General features: G+C 46.7%; 2 protein-coding genes across 3 annotated transcripts; one reads left to right on the top strand and one right to left on the bottom strand.

The window, feature by feature from the left end:
- Positions 1-8,697: 8,697 nt before the first annotated feature.
- Positions 8,698-11,349, top strand: LOC111078485 (eEF1A lysine and N-terminal methyltransferase homolog). The gene is made up of 8 exons (XM_022373187.2): positions 8,698-8,852; positions 8,928-9,050; positions 9,112-9,348; positions 9,406-9,613; positions 9,672-10,290; positions 10,351-10,543; positions 10,598-10,737; positions 10,802-11,349. The coding sequence occupies exons 1-8, from the start codon at positions 8,761-8,763 to the stop codon at positions 11,209-11,211; spliced, it is 2,022 nt and encodes a 673-aa protein (XP_022228879.2). The 5' UTR covers positions 8,698-8,760; the 3' UTR covers positions 11,212-11,349.
- LOC111078484 (SUN domain-containing ossification factor) lies at positions 11,229-16,988 on the bottom strand. 2 transcript variants are annotated; one of them, XM_022373186.2, is made up of 6 exons: positions 16,923-16,971; positions 16,823-16,844; positions 16,510-16,727; positions 14,184-16,219; positions 12,703-13,402; positions 11,229-12,637 (listed from the first exon to the last, which is right to left on the bottom strand). In XM_022373186.2, the coding sequence occupies exons 1-6, from the start codon at positions 16,954-16,956 to the stop codon at positions 11,829-11,831; spliced, it is 3,819 nt and encodes a 1,272-aa protein (XP_022228878.2). In that variant the 5' UTR covers positions 16,957-16,971; the 3' UTR covers positions 11,229-11,828. The 2 variants fall into 2 exon arrangements, with proteins under 2 accessions (XP_022228878.2, XP_022228877.2); XM_022373185.2 differs by having other exon boundaries at positions 16,823-16,988.
- Between the last annotated feature and the right edge of the window lie 1,468 nt (positions 16,989-18,456).

Genomic DNA, 18,456 nt, shown 5'->3' on the forward strand with positions numbered 1-18,456 from the left:
GAACGGAAAGTTGAGGAAATGTTGGGGCCTCGGTTGGGTGGTTTCTGGTGATAAATTTCTAACGAGCGGTTGGTTGTTCCTGCACTTTTTTGGGCAATATTTTTTAAAATGTTTTTGAAGGTATCCCTTATGCGATGCTATATACCCGCATTGTTTGCACACAAACTCTTGCGGAATGTCTACTTTTGCAAGGCACTTCTGAAAGTGCTCCAAAATTAGTTTCAACTTTCCCAATCGCTTGTGCCCGCAAATCTTGCACTTCAGCAGCAACGACTGAATGAGAACGAAGCCCGGTGGTGCTGTAAAGCCGGCAGGAACATGAGGCTCAGTAGCCAAGTATATTTTTACCTGCTCGTCGTCCGGTCCCTCCAGTTCGCTGACTTCCGAAATAGGCAGTTGAATTTCGGCCTGGTGCTTCGGAGTTCTGTGGACTGATGTTGTTCTCCACGAGCTCTTGTCAGCAACATGGTCAATGCATGATAACCGCTACACTACGGAAACATGTAAAGATCCAGCGGCAGTAAAGACGATTCGAACGGAAAGTTGAGGAAATGTTGGGGCCTCGGTTGGGTGGTTTCTGGTGATAAATTTCTAACGAGCGGTTGGTTGTTCCTGCACTTTTTTGGGCAATATTTTTTAAAATGTTTTTGAAGGTATCCCTTATGCGATGCTATATACCCGCATTGTTTGCACACAAACTCTTGCGGAATGTCTACTTTTGCAAGGCACTTCTGAAAGTGCTCCAAAATTAGTTTCAACTTTCCCAATCGCTTGTGCCCGCAAATCTTGCACTTCAGCAGCAACGACTGAATGAGAACGAAGCCCGGTGGTGCTGTAAAGCCGGCAGGAACATGAGGCTCAGTAGCCAAGTATATTTTTACCTGCTCGTCGTCCGGTCCCTCCAGTTCGCTGACTTCCGAAATAGGCAGTTGAATTTCGGCCTGGTGCTTCGGAGTTCTGTGGACTGATGTTGTTCTCCACGAGCTCTTGTCAGCAACATGGTCAATGCATGATAACCGCTACACTACGGAAACATGTAAAGATCCAGCGGCAGTAAAGACGATTCGAACGGAAAGTTGAGGAAATGTTGGGGCCTCGGTTGGGTGGTTTCTGGTGATAAATTTCTAACGAGCGGTTGGTTGTTCCTGCACTTTTTTGGGCAATATTTTTTAAAATGTTTTTGAAGGTATCCCTTATGCGATGCTATATACCCGCATTGTTTGCACACAAACTCTTGCGGAATGTCTACTTTTGCAAGGCACTTCTGAAAGTGCTCCAAAATTAGTTTCAACTTTCCCAATCGCTTGTGCCCGCAAATCTTGCACTTCAGCAGCAACGACTGAATGAGAACGAAGCCCGGTGGTGCTGTAAAGCCGGCAGGAACATGAGGCTCAGTAGCCAAGTATATTTTTACCTGCTCGTCGTCCGGTCCCTCCAGTTCGCTGACTTCCGAAATAGGCAGTTGAATTTCGGCCTGGTGCTTCGGAGTTCTGTGGACTGATGTTGTTCTCCACGAGCTCTTGTCAGCAACATGGTCAATGCATGATAACCGCTACACTACGGAAACATGTAAAGATCCAGCGGCAGTAAAGACGATTCGAACGGAAAGTTGAGGAAATGTTGGGGCCTCGGTTGGGTGGTTTCTGGTGATAAATTTCTAACGAGCGGTTGGTTGTTCCTGCACTTTTTTGGGCAATATTTTTTAAAATGTTTTTGAAGGTATCCCTTATGCGATGCTATATACCCGCATTGTTTGCACACAAACTTTCGATGTCACCCGCTTCCCCCCGCGGGTGCTTGGAAGTTGAATGTTGGGGCTCGGTTGGGTGGTTTCTGGTGATAAATTTCTAACGAGCGGTTGGTTGTTCCTGCTTTTGGCATATTTTTTAAAAGTTTTAGGTACCTTATGCGATGTATCACCCGCATTGTTTGCACACAAACTCTTGCGGAATGTCTACTTTTGCAAGGCACTTCTGAAAGTGCTCCAAAATTAGTTTCAACTTTCCCAATCGCTTGTGCCCGCAAATCTTGCACTTCAGCAGCAACGACTGAATGAGAACGAAGCCCGGTGGTGCTGTAAAGCCGGCAGGAACATGAGGCTCAGTAGCCAAGTATATTTTTACCTGCTCGTCGTCCGGTCCCTCCAGTTCGCTGACTTCCGAAATAGGCAGTTGAATTTCGGCCTGGTGCTTCGGAGTTCTGTGGACTGATGTTGTTCTCCACGAGCTCTTGTCAGCAACATGGTCAATGCATGATAACCGCTACACTACGGAAACATGTAAAGATCCAGCGGCAGTAAAGACGATTCGAACGGAAAGTTGAGGAAATGTTGGGGCCTCGGTTGGGTGGTTTCTGGTGATAAATTTCTAACGAGCGGTTGGTTGTTCCTGCACTTTTTTGGGCAATATTTTTTAAAATGTTTTTGAAGGTATCCCTTATGCGATGCTATATACCCGCATTGTTTGCACACAAACTCTTGCGGAATGTCTACTTTGCAAGGCACTTCTGAAAGTGCTCCAAAATTAGTTTCAACTTTCCCAATCGCTTGTGCCCGCAAATCTTGCACTTCAGCAGCAACGACTGAATGAGAACGAAGCCCGGTGGTGCTGTAAAGCCGGCAGAAACATGAGGCTCAGTAGCCAAGTATATTTTTACCTGCTCGTCGTCCGGTCCCTCCAGTTCGCTGACTTCCGAAATAGGCAGTTGAATTTCGGCCTGGTGCTTCGGAGTTCTGTGGACTGATGTTGTTCTCCACGAGCTCTTGTCAGCAACATGGTCAATGCATGATAACCGCTACACTACGGAAACATGTAAAGATCCAGCGGCAGTAAAGACGATTCGAACGGAAAGTTGAGGAAATGTTGGGGCCTCGGTTGGGTGGTTTCTGGTGATAAATTTCTAACGAGCGGTTGGTTGTTCCTGCACTTTTTTGGGCAATATTTTTTAAAATGTTTTTGAAGGTATCCCTTATGCGATGCTATATACCCGCATTGTTTGCACACAAACTCTTGCGGAATGTCTACTTTTGCAAGGCACTTCTGAAAGTGCTCCAAAATTAGTTTCAACTTTCCCAATCGCTTGTGCCCGCAAATCTTGCACTTCAGCAGCAACGACTGAATGAGAACGAAGCCCGGTGGTGCTGTAAAGCCGGCAGGAACATGAGGCTCAGTAGCCAAGTATATTTTTACCTGCTCGTCGTCCGGTCCCTCCAGTTCGCTGACTTCCGAAATAGGCAGTTGAATTTCGGCCTGGTGCTTCGGAGTTCTGTGGACTGATGTTGTTCTCCACGAGCTCTTGTCAGCAACATGGTCAATGCATGATAACCGCTACACTACGGAAACATGTAAAGATCCAGCGGCAGTAAAGACGATTCGAACGGAAAGTTGAGGAAATGTTGGGGCCTCGGTTGGGTGGTTTCTGGTGATAAATTTCTAACGAGCGGTTGGTTGTTCCTGCACTTTTTTGGGCAATATTTTTTAAAATGTTTTTGAAGGTATCCCTTATGCGATGCTATATACCCGCATTGTTTGCACACAAACTCTTGCGGAATGTCTACTTTTGCAAGGCACTTCTGAAAGTGCTCCAAAATTAGTTTCAACTTTCCCAATCGCTTGTGCCCGCAAATCTTGCACTTCAGCAGCAACGACTGAATGAGAACGAAGCCCGGTGGTGCTGTAAAGCCGGCAGGAACATGAGGCTCAGTAGCCAAGTATATTTTTACCTGCTCGTCGTCCGGTCCCTCCAGTTCGCTGACTTCCGAAATAGGCAGTTGAATTTCGGCCTGGTGCTTCGGAGTTCTGTGGACTGATGTTGTTCTCCACGAGCTCTTGTCAGCAACATGGTCAATGCATGATAACCGCTACACTACGGAAACATGTAAAGATCCAGCGGCAGTAAAGACGATTCGAACGGAAAGTTGAGGAAATGTTGGGGCCCCGGTTGGGTGGTTTCTGGTGATAAATTTCTAACGAGCGGTTGGTTGTTCCTGCACTTTTTTGGGCAATATTTTTTAAAATGTTTTTGAAGGTATCCCTTATGCGATGCTATATACCCGCATTGTTTGCACACAAACTCTTGCGGAATGTCTACTTTTGCAAGGCACTTCTGAAAGTGCTCCAAAATTAGTTTCAACTTTCCCAATCGCTTGTGCCCGCAAATCTTGCACTTCAGCAGCAACGACTGAATGAGAACGAAGCCCGGTGGTGCTGTAAAGCCGGCAGGAACATGAGGCTCAGTAGCCAAGTATATTTTTACCTGCTCGTCGTCCGGTCCCTCCAGTTCGCTGACTTCCGAAATAGGCAGTTGAATTTCGGCCTGGTGCTTCGGAGTTCTGTGGACTGATGTTGTTCTCCACGAGCTCTTGTCAGCAACATGGTCAATGCATGATAACCGCTACACTACGGAAACATGTAAAGATCCAGCGGCAGTAAAGACGATTCGAACGGAAAGTTGAGGAAATGTTGGGGCCTCGGTTGGGTGGTTTCTGGTGATAAATTTCTAACGAGCGGTTGGTTGTTCCTGCACTTTTTTGGGCAATATTTTTTAAAATGTTTTTGAAGGTATCCCTTATGCGATGCTATATACCCGCATTGTTTGCACACAAACTCTTGCGGAATGTCTACTTTTGCAAGGCACTTCTGAAAGTGCTCCAAAATTAGTTTCAACTTTCCCAATCGCTTGTGCCCGCAAATCTTGCACTTCAGCAGCAACGACTGAATGAGAACGAAGCCCGGTGGTGCTGTAAAGCCGGCAGGAACATGAGGCTCAGTAGCCAAGTATATTTTTACCTGCTCGTCGTCCGGTCCCTCCAGTTCGCTGACTTCCGAAATAGGCAGTTGAATTTCGGCCTGGTGCTTCGGAGTTCTGTGGACTGATGTTGTTCTCCACGAGCTCTTGTCAGCAACATGGTCAATGCATGATAACCGCTACACTACGGAAACATGTAAAGATCCAGCGGCAGTAAAGACGATTCGAACGGAAAGTTGAGGAAATGTTGGGGCCTCGGTTGGGTGGTTTCTGGTGATAAATTTCTAACGAGCGGTTGGTTGTTCCTGCACTTTTTTGGGCAATATTTTTTAAAATGTTTTTGAAGGTATCCCTTATGCGATGCTATATACCCGCATTGTTTGCACACAAACTCTTGCGGAATGTCTTCTTTTGCAAGGCACTTCTGAAAGTGCTCCAAAATTAGTTTCAACTTTCCCAATCGCTTGTGCCCGCAAATCTTGCACTTCAGCAGCAACGACTGAATGAGAACGAAGCCCGGTGGTGCTGTAAAGCCGGCAGGAACATGAGGCTCAGTAGCCAAGTATATTTTTACCTGCTCGTCGTCCGGTCCCTCCAGTTCGCTGACTTCCGAAATAGGCAGTTGAATTTCGGCCTGGTGCTTCGGAGTTCTGTGGACTGATGTTGTTCTCCACGAGCTCTTGTCAGCAACATGGTCAATGCATGATAACCGCTACACTACGGAAACATGTAAAGATCCAGCGGCAGTAAAGACGATTCGAACGGAAAGTTGAGGAAATGTTGGGGCCTCGGTTGGGTGGTTTCTGGTGATAAATTTCTAACGAGCGGTTGGTTGTTCCTGCACTTTTTTGGGCAATATTTTTTAAAATGTTTTTGAAGGTATCCCTTATGCGATGCTATATACCCGCATTGTTTGCACACAAACTCTTGCGGAATGTCTACTTTTGCAAGGCACTTCTGAAAGTGCTCCAAAATTAGTTTCAACTTTCCCAATCGCTTGTGCCCGCAAATCTTGCACTTCAGCAGCAACGACTGAATGAGAACGAAGCCCGGTGGTGCTGTAAAGCCGGCAGGAACATGAGGCTCAGTAGCCAAGTATATTTTTACCTGCTCGTCGTCCGGTCCCTCCAGTTCGCTGACTTCCGAAATAGGCAGTTGAATTTCGGCCTGGTGCTTCGGAGTTCTGTGGACTGATGTTGTTCTCCACGAGCTCTTGTCAGCAACATGGTCAATGCATGATAACCGCTACACTACGGAAACATGTAAAGATCCAGCGGCAGTAAAGACGATTCGAACGGAAAGTTGAGGAAATGTTGGGGCCTCGGTTGGGTGGTTTCTGGTGATAAATTTCTAACGAGCGGTTGGTTGTTCCTGCACTTTTTTGGGCAATATTTTTTAAAATGTTTTTGAAGGTATCCCTTATGCGATGCTATATACCCGCATTGTTTGCACACAAACTCTTGCGGAATGTCTACTTTTGCAAGGCACTTCTGAAAGTGCTCCAAAATTAGTTTCGACTTTCCCAATCGCTTGTGCCCGCAAATCTTGCACTTCAGCAGCAACGACTGAATGAGAACGAAGCCCGGTGGTGCTGTAAAGCCGGCAGGAACATGAGGCTCAGTAGCCAAGTATATTTTTACCTGCTCGTCGTCCGGTCCCTCCAGTTCGCTGACTTCCGAAATAGGCAGTTGAATTTCGGCCTGGTGCTTCGGAGTTCTGTGGACTGATGTTGTTCTCCACGAGCTCTTGTCAGCAACATGGTCAATGCATGATAACCGCTACACTACGGAAACATGTAAAGATCCAGCGGCAGTAAAGACGATTCGAACGGAAAGTTGAGGAAATGTTGGGGCCTCGGTTGGGTGGTTTCTGGTGATAAATTTCTAACGAGCGGTTGGTTGTTCCTGCACTTTTTTGGGCAATATTTTTTAAAAAAATGTTTTTGAAGGTATCCCTTATGCGATGCTATATACCCGCATTGTTTGCACACAAACTCTTGCGGAATGTCTACTTTTGCAAGGCACTTCTGAAAGTGCTCCAAAATTAGTTTCAACTTTCCCAATCGCTTGTGCCCGCAAATCTTGCACTTCAGCAGCAACGACTGAATGAGAACGAAGCCCGGTGGTGCTGTAAAGCCGGCAGGAACATGAGGCTCAGTAGCCAAGTATATTTTTAGCTGCTCGTCGTCCGGTCCCTCCAGTTCGCTGACTTCGGAGTTCTGTGGACTGATGTTGTTCTCCACGAGCTCTTGTCAGCAACATGGTCAATGCATGATAACCGCTACACTACGGAAACATGTAAAGATCCAGCGGCAGTAAAGACGATTCGAACGGAAAGTTGAGGAAATGTTGGGGCCTCGGTTGGGTGGTTTCTGGTGATAAATGTAACACCAGCTTGTATTATTTTTTTTTTTTATTTTAATTTTTGTATGTTATTACATATTTCTAACGAGCGGTTGGTTGTTCCTGCACTTTTTTGGGCAATATTTTTTAAAATGTTTTTGCAGGTATCCCTTATGCGATGCTATATATCCGCATTGTTTGCACACAAACTGTTGCGGAATGTCTACTTTTGCAAGGAACTTCTGAAAGTGCTCCAAAATTAGTTTCAACTTTCCCAATCGCTTGTGCCCGCAAATCTTGCACTTCAGCAGCAACGACTGAATGAGAACGAAGCCCGGTGGTGCTGTAAAGCCGGCAGGAACATGAGGCTCAGTAGCCAAGTATATTTTTAGCTGCTCGTCGTCCGGTCCCTCCAGTTCGCTGACTTCGGAGTTCTGTGGACTGATGTTGTTCTCCACGAGCTCTTGTCAGCAACATGGTCCATTTGGGTCCTCTTCCTCGTCTGTTGCACTCGCCGGCTCCTGCTCCTCTTCCTCGTCCGTTTCACTCGCAGGCTCCTCTTCCTTGGATGTCGAATTCTCTCACTTCTAAATTTATCACCGTCTATCCCCACCGTCGCCAACGCCAATACCTTCCATAAATCAGTAAACCCTGTAAACCTGTTTTTTTTTCTGATTTTAAATTTATTTCGTACCGCTTCAATTTTGTAGAGTGTAGACGTTGTGGATTCGGTCAATTTTTTTTTTCTTCAGTTTTCATTCTGTAGGTTTATTGTTACTGTTGATTAGCAATTTTTGTTAAGGGTCAAGGACAATTTCTATTTACAATTTACTATTTTAAGTTAAATGTGGTACCAACGGACGAAAGCGGATATTGTGCAACAATAATTTAAATGTTCCTGGTGGCCAAGCCGGACGGATGGATGCGGTTTAGGCTTCGCCTGGTTCTGCTCCTTACCAATCTTCTAGCGAGGACGTTCGGAATGTAACCTGGACCTGTACATAATTACTTTATGAACACTTATAAAATTTAAATATATTTTCAAACTTAGCAACTTCGGCAGGTGATACTCATCTAGAACAAGCAAAATGATAGCGCTTTCTTAACTTCGGCCAGTCGAAAATTGGTATTTTCTAGGGACGTAAATAAATAAAGATAGGGACCCCATTTTTAGTGTCGCCCAGCGCATGATGCAACTTTATAAGGTGGTCTCATCAGTTGGGTGGAGGACGATTAATGTTTTCCACCCTATTTCTCGGCTCCCAGAAGAGAAGCAAACATGTCGTCCTCAAAAGAGAGCAGATGTCGCGATGAGAGACTACCTTATATAAAAGTACCACTAACCATACAGTATATACAGTATGTCGCCTTGCATAATTTTGCTGATTTCTCAAAATCTGGTTACTTTCCTTGTCATCAAGCACCCAAATCTGCTGTTCTCAAGATGCACGTCTGCCAATGTGATCGCCTTTTCCACTTCATTGCATCTATTCCGATATCGATAGGAAACGCGCCCAGTGTGAAAAGGCTATTAGTTGGTTTTTTTCCTCGGTATATTTAAAAATGACAAGGTATATTTCGGTATATTTCTAAGGGGTCAGACGGGTATATTTATTCGATAAATCCGCGCTTTATTGTTTATTATATTATTTGATTTAATTGTTATTTAACAATGAATTTACTGCCAAAAACACGCGAAGAGTTCGCGCAAACCGACTACTGGAACGAGTTCTTCAAGAAGCGTGGCGAAAAGGCCTTTGAATGGTATGTAAAAAGCGAGTTTTACGTCCAACAAAAAGCAACATGTGTTTTTTTATCCAAAAATATAAAACTTCCAAGGTATGGCGAATATCTGGACCTATGCGATCAGATACACAAATACATTAAGCCGGTGGATAAAATTCTGATGCTGGGATGCGGCAATTCCAAGCTTAGCATGGACATGTATGACACGGGATTCAGGTACGAAAAAACCGACCGTCTCCCTGGAATATTCTTACACAAATTCATATCCCCTTTACAGGGATATAACCAACATTGATATCTCCCCGGTGGCTGTGAAGAAGATGTTGGAACAGAATGCACGCACGCGTCCGGACATGAAGTTCCTGCAAATGGATGCCACAGCCATGACATTTCCCGATGAGAGCTTCTCAGTGGCCTTAGATAAGGGCACATTGGATGCGCTGTTTGTGGATGATGCCACAGAAACTCGATCTGTGGTGGAGAACTATTTCAAGGAGATTCTCCGCACCATGCGGTTCGTATGCCCAGTCTTAAAAGCGCTTTAAATCAACCAATATTTATTCCATTTTAGGAATGGCGGTCGCTATTTGTGCATATCTTTACTGCAAGAGCACATCCTCAATTTTCTTCTGGAGTTTATGCCCCGTCACAATTGCATGCTGCGCATTGTCCACTGTTTGGGCGTCGAGCAGGCCAACAAGGAGAAGAATGCCGATGATGCCATGAAGCTGCCCGTTTTTGTGGTCATAGCCACCAAATTTAAGAGTCTTCCCATGCCCGTTAGTAGGTCCAAAATGTAGCTGTACAACATTTACAAACTCTATTTGTATTTTACAGATTTTGGAATTCGGTTTGGGCAACGATAAAATGCAAAGATTTACGGAGTCTTCGGAGCTAAGCAATGCCGTGTCTTCTGTGCAAAAGGCCGCACTGGTATGCAATGGATTGGCTCGCTCCAGTATTGCCGGTCACGATGAGGTGACCCTGGATCTGTATCGACCCTCGGAGAACACTCCTCGCTATAGCATATACATTTTGGATCTACCGGCAGCCAGAGGCCTGGGAAAATATGCGGCATTTATTGTGCCGCAGGGTAGGGAGATTGAGTGGCTCTTTGGCACCCCCGCGGGACGCAAGAAGTTGCAGGCATCGGCCAAGTTTCAACGCCTCGCGGTGGTCACGCTGCATCGCGATCAAATCTACAATACCCTCGATGAGGTCAAGGCAGAACTGGGCGACACCGTCACCAGCTTGGCACCATATGGACTGAACGAACAGATTCCCTATCTGTCTCTGGGCAGCGATGTGGGCAAGCGAGAGACTCTGATCAGCGGCTTCTCCAAGATATCCGGCGACTTTCGCATCGAGGAAGTGGCGGCCGGTGGCAAAACGTTGCGTCGTTTGATATTTCTCAGCAATCAGTTTGTTGTGCAATCGGAGGCCTTGGTGAAAACAAGTAAGGGGCGAAGAACAATGGCTGCTTGGAGAGGTTTCTAATGTTGCTGTTTTATTTCAGTTAAAATCAAAGGCAAAAAGGAGCGAAAGAAGATTGACTTTGGTCATTTGGCCTGCCAGCATCATTTGTACATGTCTGTGGGCGTCCAACTGGCCGTAACGCTGCAGAATACCAAGAAGGATGTGCAAAAGGATGTTCTAGTTATTGGTCTCGGCGGTGGTGGACTGTGCAGCTTCCTACATGCCGCTCTACCGTAGGATTACACAATCTACATTCGGAATATTCAGTTAATGATATTTCTTTGCAGTCAGTCACGTATTACGGCTGTGGAGATAGACCCCATTATGCTCGAGGTGGCTGAGCAATATTTCGAACTGAAGCAGGACAAACGCTTTCATGTGGTCATTGACGATGGTCTGGCCTTTGTGGAACGCTGTCGTAATGAAGGTAGCAGCTACCAGTTTTAATCCCTTTCTCCAGTTGCTCTCTAATTGGATTATTGTCTTTACAGACATACACTTTGATGCCGTGTTATTCGACGTGGACAGCAAAGATCTCAGCCTGGGCATGAGCTGTCCGCCGCAAGGCTTTCTAGCCCACGATATACTACTGCATATCAAGGAAATCATTGGACCCAAGGGTCTGTTCATGCTCAATCTGGTGTGTCGCGATGAGACGCTCAAAACGGAGGCAATGGCCAATTTGCAAAAGGTTTTTCCGGCTGTCTGCAGCTATAAACTGGAGGAGGACATCAACGAGGTGGTGTACTGTGCCAACGATGAAAAGTACAAAACTGTGGAGCACTGGCAAAAGGTCATGGGCACTGCGGGCCGTGGCCTAAACACGGCCATCAAAGAACACAAGCTAGCCAACGACGATGCGCTCGAAGTAGTCGATTTTCTCAGCGAATTGAAGATTTAGTAGAGAATGGAAGTGCATTCGGTTTTTTAAATAAATGTTAATTGTATTTTAGTTATAAATAAAAAACTAAACTATTAACTAATTGTATTGTAGAATTGCTAATAATAACAAAGAGCTAAGTGTGGCAAACAAAACGTGCAACAAATTGTTTTTCGCTTTCATCAACTTAAAGTACAGGATTTCGGATAGCAAGAATAACGAGGCTTGGAATACACATACATATAGTATATATCATCATACAATTATCAACTAATGTTTTGTAATTAAATTATTTCAGTTAAACGATTTTTCGCATATAGACAAATTGCCTTCATTCGGTTTAGGTTTAGGTTTCGGGTTTTCTAGCAGCAAATGCGCAAAGTTCGTTTGCTAGCAAGCATTACAAAATAATAATAAGTACTAAATTTGTTGTGTTGTTTCTCTTTACAGTAATTTGCATTTTTTTTTTTAATTTCAACACAAAAAAGGAACTAAAATTGGGGCACGTTTCTTTCGAAAAAAAAAAATATATATAACAATTAATTTATTAACTTGTTGGCGGCTTCTTTGCATGGTGAACACAATTGAAAGGGCTTCTAAAAACACTGGGCTTTAAAATATATGTAAGAAAACGAAACTCAAAAAACTTTGCGAAATATGTTATTGAAAGCGCGCTGTTTCTTCTTTGTGGTGGAGGAGGTGGTGCTGCCGCCGCTGTTGCTGCCACTGCCACTGCTGCTGCTACCGCTGGCGCCCGTATTGCCATTCCCATTGGGCGTAATGCTGCTGCTCTCCCCCGAGGATCGTATGGCCTCGCCGAGTATACGAAATGAGTTTTGTGTGGAGTTGGAGCTCGAATTCAGTGGAAAGTTCACCTCGGACAGGGAGGAGCTGTCCAGGCTGGAATTTGGCAGGCTTTTGGTCTGCTTTGAATGGTGATGCGGCTGCTGCTGCTTCTCGCTGCGCTTCAGGCGATACCACTCCCAGGAGGTGGACTCGTGCACCGAATGGCTGTTCTTGATGCCGCCAAAGCCATTGAAACTGCCGCCCTTGTTCTTGTTCTTGCTGAACGGCGACTTGAAGAAGGCCGGCGAGGATAGGCGCCGCGACTTCTTTGTCGCCTGCTTCTGTAGCGGCGGCTGCTCGGCTCTGTTCGACTTGCCATCGACCGCATCCAGCACAAGATATCCGGAGGGACCCTCTGGCATGAACTCGTTGTAGGCCAGATCGCTGGTGGGTATAAAGTTGACCAAATCATCATCGTCCAGCATTAGACTCTCATCGAAATCGCTCTGCGATGCCGGCTCCTCCTCGGCCAGCTCATTCTGCATCATGCTGGCCGGCGCCGACTCCTGCCGCTTGAGGGCCAACTGCTGCTGCAGGGATTTCCTTTTGCCGGCCTTGCTACCCGACGACGATGGCTGCTGCTTCAAGCTCTTTAGGGTATCTGCAAGAGATTCGGTATCGATTAGAAATACTGACTGGCACTAGGGGAAGATTCTTTGCGCTTACCCGCATCGAAGAACGTGTCCAGCTGCTCGGCGGCACAGGATGTCGTCTCCGCCGTGTCCATGCTGTTGTGCCACGAATGTTTGGCTCCCTTGCGGCGGTGCAGCGAGGCTCGTAGATTGGGATTCGCAGTCATCATATTCGCAGCAATGTTGTTGTTGCTGCCATAGCACACCGATATCTTTCGCTGCCTGCTGGCCAGATCCTGACTGGCACCCACCAGCTGACTGTCGCCGCAGTCCTTCAGTATGAGCATCGCCTCCTCGCTGGGCCGGCGCTGCTTGGGCGTGCACTGCGGATTGAGCATCTGTTCGTAGGACTTGCGGCGATCCAGCTTCGGTTTGGCCGCCTTGGCATGGCCGGAGGGGTTACCCTCCTTGAGCTGTTGTGTCTGGCGGCGCAGCTTGCGGTAGTAGACAGTGCCCAGGACGAGCATCAGAACGATAAAGCTGCCCACAATGATGATGACCAGTATGCAGGCCTGCACCTGGTAGCTCAGGGCACGCACTTCGCCGGCCAGCTCGGCGCTATGCTGTTGGTAGAGCTGCTCCTGCTCGATGTACCGCCTGCTCTGGTCCTCCAGCGAGCGCACCGTCAGCGTCTGTTGCGTAAGCGTCTGCTGCAGCTCCTCCACCTGCTTCTTGTAGCGGCGCGACAGCTCCTCCAGATACTGCCCGGACAGCGACATGTTCCTTTCGAGCGCCTGTGGAAGACAGAAACATGAGCATGGTTTTTATCGTGGCTTTGGATTCGGAATGGCTGCCTCTGATGACGTCCGTCGGCAAGGTAGCGGTGCCCCCGAACTTTCTGCGAAAATGTTGTACACATTTGGCCCATGGGCGGAGCCCTGAACGGGAAGTGACTGCCACTTGTAATGAGCAGCCAACACGCAAGTTGGGGCCATAAACAAGTCAGAAACTGATTGGGTCAACAGGAAGTGGAATAAGGGATACTCTGTTTTTCCCAGGGGCGGGGGAGGAAGCAGAAGTGGGGAGGATAGAAAAAGCAACCCTATCGGCGAGACTAGAGGCGAGTCGAGCAATTTTTTTCGTTATGCACACGACATGTATTTTGTTTTTTTTAATCTAAATGAATGAAGAATCTCTCTAGGTAACGTCTGGACGACGATTAATCGAAATAGATTGGCAGATTGATTTTGCCATTCCCTCTAGAGTCTAGACCTATCCGCACTTTCCGCCCAATCTAAGACCTTCCTATGCTTTTCCCTCTACCTAGAAATCGTCTCCTATACACCGGATTCCGTAATAACAGACGTAACCCCATAGAAGGGTATCCATTCGCTTTGTTTTCGTTCTCAGCCAAGGCCCTTCCATGGTCTTCCATGGTCTGCCATGGCCTGTCTGCGCGTGGGTGGGTGGGTTGTTTGTTTCCACGTTTGTTGGAGCTGCCACGCCAACTGATGACGCACTTGGCACAAGAACTGGCTGCAGAATGGAGTTCTCGTTGGAGTTCTTTGCACTCACCTTGATGCGATTGGAGAGGCGTATGAACACACTCTCCGACTGCCCGCCATTCGTGAGCTTCTGCTGCAGATTCACATTGGATCCTATGCCTCCTGCTCCAGCGCCGCCTGCGCCAACGCCCAAATGGTTACCATTTCCATTACCCGCCACGGCTGCTGCTGCAGCGGCAGCGGCCGCACTACCTCCTGCTGTTATGGAGGCCACTGTGGTGGTCAGCAGATTGTCCAGACTCTCCCAGTTGGCGGGATTGCTCTCCTCGATGGCTAGTTCGGCGTTGTGCGGCACTTCGCTGGAGCTGGGTGGCATTGTTGTGGCTTCCACATCGCTGGGCGACTCCACCAAAGTGGGTGTAACAGGAGCGGTGGAGACAGTTGGCTGGTTGGGCACCACAGGCAACTCCAGTTCCTCCGTCTCGGCTGGGACATTGAATATATTCACATCTGCGGGTGTGGAATTCGTTGTGGCGGCTGTTGTCGTCGCTGAGGGTTCGGATTGATCACCGATCAATGATGAGGGCATCTCTAGGCTGGCGGCCACACTCTCGGGCGTTACAATTTCCAGGCTTGGTTGGGACTTCATGGCTTCCTCTACAATCAACTCCTGCTGGCCGCTGCTGGTCTCTGACGCCGCTGTGGCATTCTCCTGCGCTTGTTCTGGCGGCGGCTTCAGTTCTGGTGTCGCCTCAATCTGCTGCTGCTGCTCCACTGTGTTGTTCTGCTCTGCTTGCAGCAGCTTGCACATGGCACCCACATGCTCGGCTGGCAGCATGCTCAGAAAGTAGCTCTGACGCTTGGCCAGGCCACACGACTTTTCGCTGCCCCACAGACTGATGGCGTACTCCTCCTGGCACACGCCACTCTGCAGCAGATCCGACCTCAGCTGGCTGTGATTGAGCAGCAGTTGCAACTGCTGAAACTGACACGACAGCAGACTGTTGATCCGCTGCACCAGCGTACTGTTGCAGCTGGCGCAGCTGAAGGTCCCAAAGGCGGGCGTCTTGCAGAGCAGCGACTCGGCTGACCATTTGAGTGCTTTTGTGGGCTTTACCAGCACTTCGGCGGCCTTCTTTACCATCTGTATGACCGCATCGGAGGCGCTTTGAAAGATGCCACCACCACCGCCGCCAGCGTTGGCCTTGTGGCTGCTGCTGCCGCCCTGCTCTTGGCCACCGCCACCGAAATCATCATCGAAATCATCCAGCTCGTCGCTGGGACGTATCTCCGTCTCGAAGGCCTCAAACTCGGAGGTGCCGAACACGCGGAACAGCGAAACGGGACAGAAATGCTCCTTGGAGTAGTGCGAATGAATGTCCACGCGTACGAATTTCCCAAACAAATGCGGATGCAGCTCGAACGTCTGCACCGTACGCTTATCCTCGGCCGCAAAGCGACCCACATTGCTCCAGTCGCGGGTGGGAAATCGCTTCGAAACGGCCACCGTAAAGTTCTTGGGCGACGAACTGAACAGCTCGAAGTTGGCCAGTTCCACCTTCTGGGCTTGGATGGCCTCGCACAGCTCCACCACGAACCAAAGGCGACTGCCGCACGTGCTCAGCATGTACTCATCGCTGGACTGCGTCAGCACGGCGCCCGTATTGGTGGCATCTCCATTCGAGGCAATGATCTTCGCACCGCAGTCGGGCGAGGCATAGTTCTTGGAGCGCAGCTTCAGTGGCGCTGGTTTGCCACTCGCAGATCCGGTGTTGTTCCTGCGCTGCGCTGAATTATTGGCCACCTGCTGTTCCAGTTCCATGGCCTGCTCGCGACTAGCCTCGGCCTCCATCTGCTTTTGCGCCCACTCGGAGAACACGGGCATGGGCACCTCCTCATTGCTTTTAGTGAGATTCGCCTTTGGGTTCAAGGTGTCGTTTGTTGTCCCCTCTCCTGCTGCTGCTCCTGCTCCTCCAGTCTGCTGCTCTTCGCTGGTCACATTCCCAGTGCCATCGTCTCCTGCAGCGCCCAAAGCCTCTGCTGATGCGACCAATCCATCCAGATCGAAGCCTCCCCCGGGATCATTGATCTTCGGCATTTGTTCATCTAAAAGGAATAGAGAAATCCATTAGTTCGATGAAGATTTCTTGAGAATAGGCAAATATTCCGCTCTTTGAAACTAAATTTTCTTCAATTATTACACGCTTGAAACGCACTGTACATATGCATATCAATGCTATCGAAGATATTTGCTCTTTAAGGAAGTTACAAACAGATCTGAGTCATGTCTCTCGCTCCTTTGAGCTTAAATTTTCTGTTAATCTTCAGTTATAAACCTTTGAAACGCACTGTACATATGTACATACGTTACATAATCTGTGTACGTATGGCCCTACCTTTTTGGGGCACTTCCTTGGCAGCTTCAAACAGTGGCTGCAACGGTTGCTCCTCCTGCTCGTGTTGCTGCTGCTGCTGCTGCTGTTGCTCCTCGCTCTTGTTGCTCGTCGGTGACTGTATCTCCTCGAGTATAACAGATTCCAGACGACTCTTAATACGATCCAGAGGCAGCTCCGTAACTGTGACAGTTGGTAGCTCCGTTATGATCTCTGGAAAGCTATTCAAGAAACGAAATTAGAAATTTAATTTTTTAATGGAATATAAAAACATATTTTATGTGTATTTATGGATATATATTTAAGTATGTCCCACCTCATAAATACCGTTGATATGGCTATTATTTGCGAGAACCATATAATCCAGAAGAATATTAAAAACATGGTTAAATTCGTTTTCAGCTTTTTCAACTCACAACAAATGAACCTCACAGCGAATTGTAGCAGCATTTTGTTACATTCGATTTGTGGTTGGTGGGTGTCTGGGGGGGTGGGCTTCGTATTATACAATATTTATATAGAGATTAATATAGATCAGTAAGATCGTGTTCATCGAGAGGCAACAACAGCTGTGACCCTACGAACGAGATAATCCCCAATTATATCCGTATATGCACTGACTTATGTGTGCCGCCACGTTGGAATCTTTTGGATTGATTGTACCCCCGGCTAAAACTTAACTGCCAACTCTAGCGCTGTCTCTGAAGTGTGTAAATATTGTGGCATGGAAATAAAATACCGCTAAGTGACAATGAAAAACGTTTTGGGAATACCCAGTACGTGGATAGAGCGAAAAGGGGGTATACCCGTTGCTCTGTTGCTTGCTCGGATTGCGACTGTACAGCAATAATTTCTTTATTCTTTATTTTATCTTGGACGAAGTAATTCCATTTGTTGTCCAGGTAGAATATAGAAGATAATAAAAACTGGTAAGCGTAGGTGGTATCCCATAGTCCAAACACTCAGCACCACACATATTTTGTATTAAAACTAATAAACAATTGCCAGCGAGCTTGGGATCTGCAGTTTAAACAGCTGGGAGTGACGTAGAACAGAATAACGCTGTGAACAGAGAGCGAGCACTCGAGGAGCTCGGACATGAAATGGCGTTCCATATTTACCGAGAAATACACATTCGTGATAACAATCGTATATGAATAAAAGTATTTATGAGCTCCAGCAACAAAAACAAATAAATTCTTTCAAGAAATTCTGTGGGGCAAAGCCCAGGTTCAAAGTGCTCTCAAATTTGATTACAGAAAAGGAATTCCTATAAATCCCAAAACAAAACCAAAATAATAATAAAAAAAATAGCAATAAATAATACAGAAAAAATTAAAATAAATAATATAGATAAGAATACCAAGAAATAATTTAGAAAAATCATATTTCTCAACTTTTCGCTGCAAAAGTATTTCGGTTTCAAAACTGCATGTGATGTGGCACAGTGGCACATTTGACAGTTCGAAATGTAAAAGCCATCAAACTAATTAAGCAGACAGATATATGTGCATATAAGGATATATATTATAGATATCTGTTGCATCAAGAAGATCACTCAAAATTGTGTCAAGTGTGCACAAAAAATGCGTGCAAATTGGGGGCGTTTCAAGAATATAAATAAAACATTTGTTGTTGACAAAAATTATGTCAAGATTTCACTTATTTTGGTTGGGAATTTTTGTAATTAAGAAATGTATTTTTTTGATATATATTTCTTTGGTTGCAACCTGCTTTGGTCACTGACCGATCTGCCCGCCTTCGACCAGAGAGCATTCTCCTACAATTAATTGCGTCTTCATGGGGGGCACGAATACAGCAAAAGAATGTATCTTATAAATGCATATTCATATACGTATCCAAGGCACAAATACTGGCATATATTATGTCATGGCTGCGCTTTATTGTTGCCTTTACAAATGCCTCAACATTTTGATTTCCTGTTTCTTT

Source organism: Drosophila obscura, unplaced genomic scaffold (assembly GCF_018151105.1).
Source record: "Drosophila obscura isolate BZ-5 IFL unplaced genomic scaffold, ASM1815110v1 contig_200, whole genome shotgun sequence".
NCBI lineage: Eukaryota > Metazoa > Arthropoda > Insecta > Diptera > Drosophilidae > Drosophila > Drosophila obscura.

What these genes read in the sequence shown, in the direction of transcription:
- LOC111078485 (XM_022373187.2), top strand. Translation starts at nt 8,761, where the DNA reads ATGAATTTACTGCCAAAAACACGCGAAGAGTTCGCGCAAACCGACTAC. An exon ending in GGCGAAAAGGCCTTTGAATG is followed by an intron (nt 8,853 to 8,927) that starts GTATGTAAAAAG and finishes AAAACTTCCAAG; the next exon opens with GTATGGCGAATATCTGGACC. An exon ending in ATGTATGACACGGGATTCAG is followed by an intron (nt 9,051 to 9,111) that starts GTACGAAAAAAC and finishes TCCCCTTTACAG; the next exon opens with GGATATAACCAACATTGATA.
- LOC111078484 (XM_022373185.2), bottom strand. Translation starts at nt 16,956, where the DNA reads ATGCTGCTACAATTCGCTGTGAGGTTCATTTGTTGTGAGTTGAAAAAG. An exon ending in CAAGGAAGTGCCCCAAAAAG is followed by an intron (nt 16,220 to 16,509) that starts GTAGGGCCATAC and finishes TATTCCTTTTAG; the next exon opens with ATGAACAAATGCCGAAGATC. An exon ending in GGACACGTTCTTCGATGCGG is followed by an intron (nt 12,638 to 12,702) that starts GTAAGCGCAAAG and finishes AATCTCTTGCAG; the next exon opens with ATACCCTAAAGAGCTTGAAG.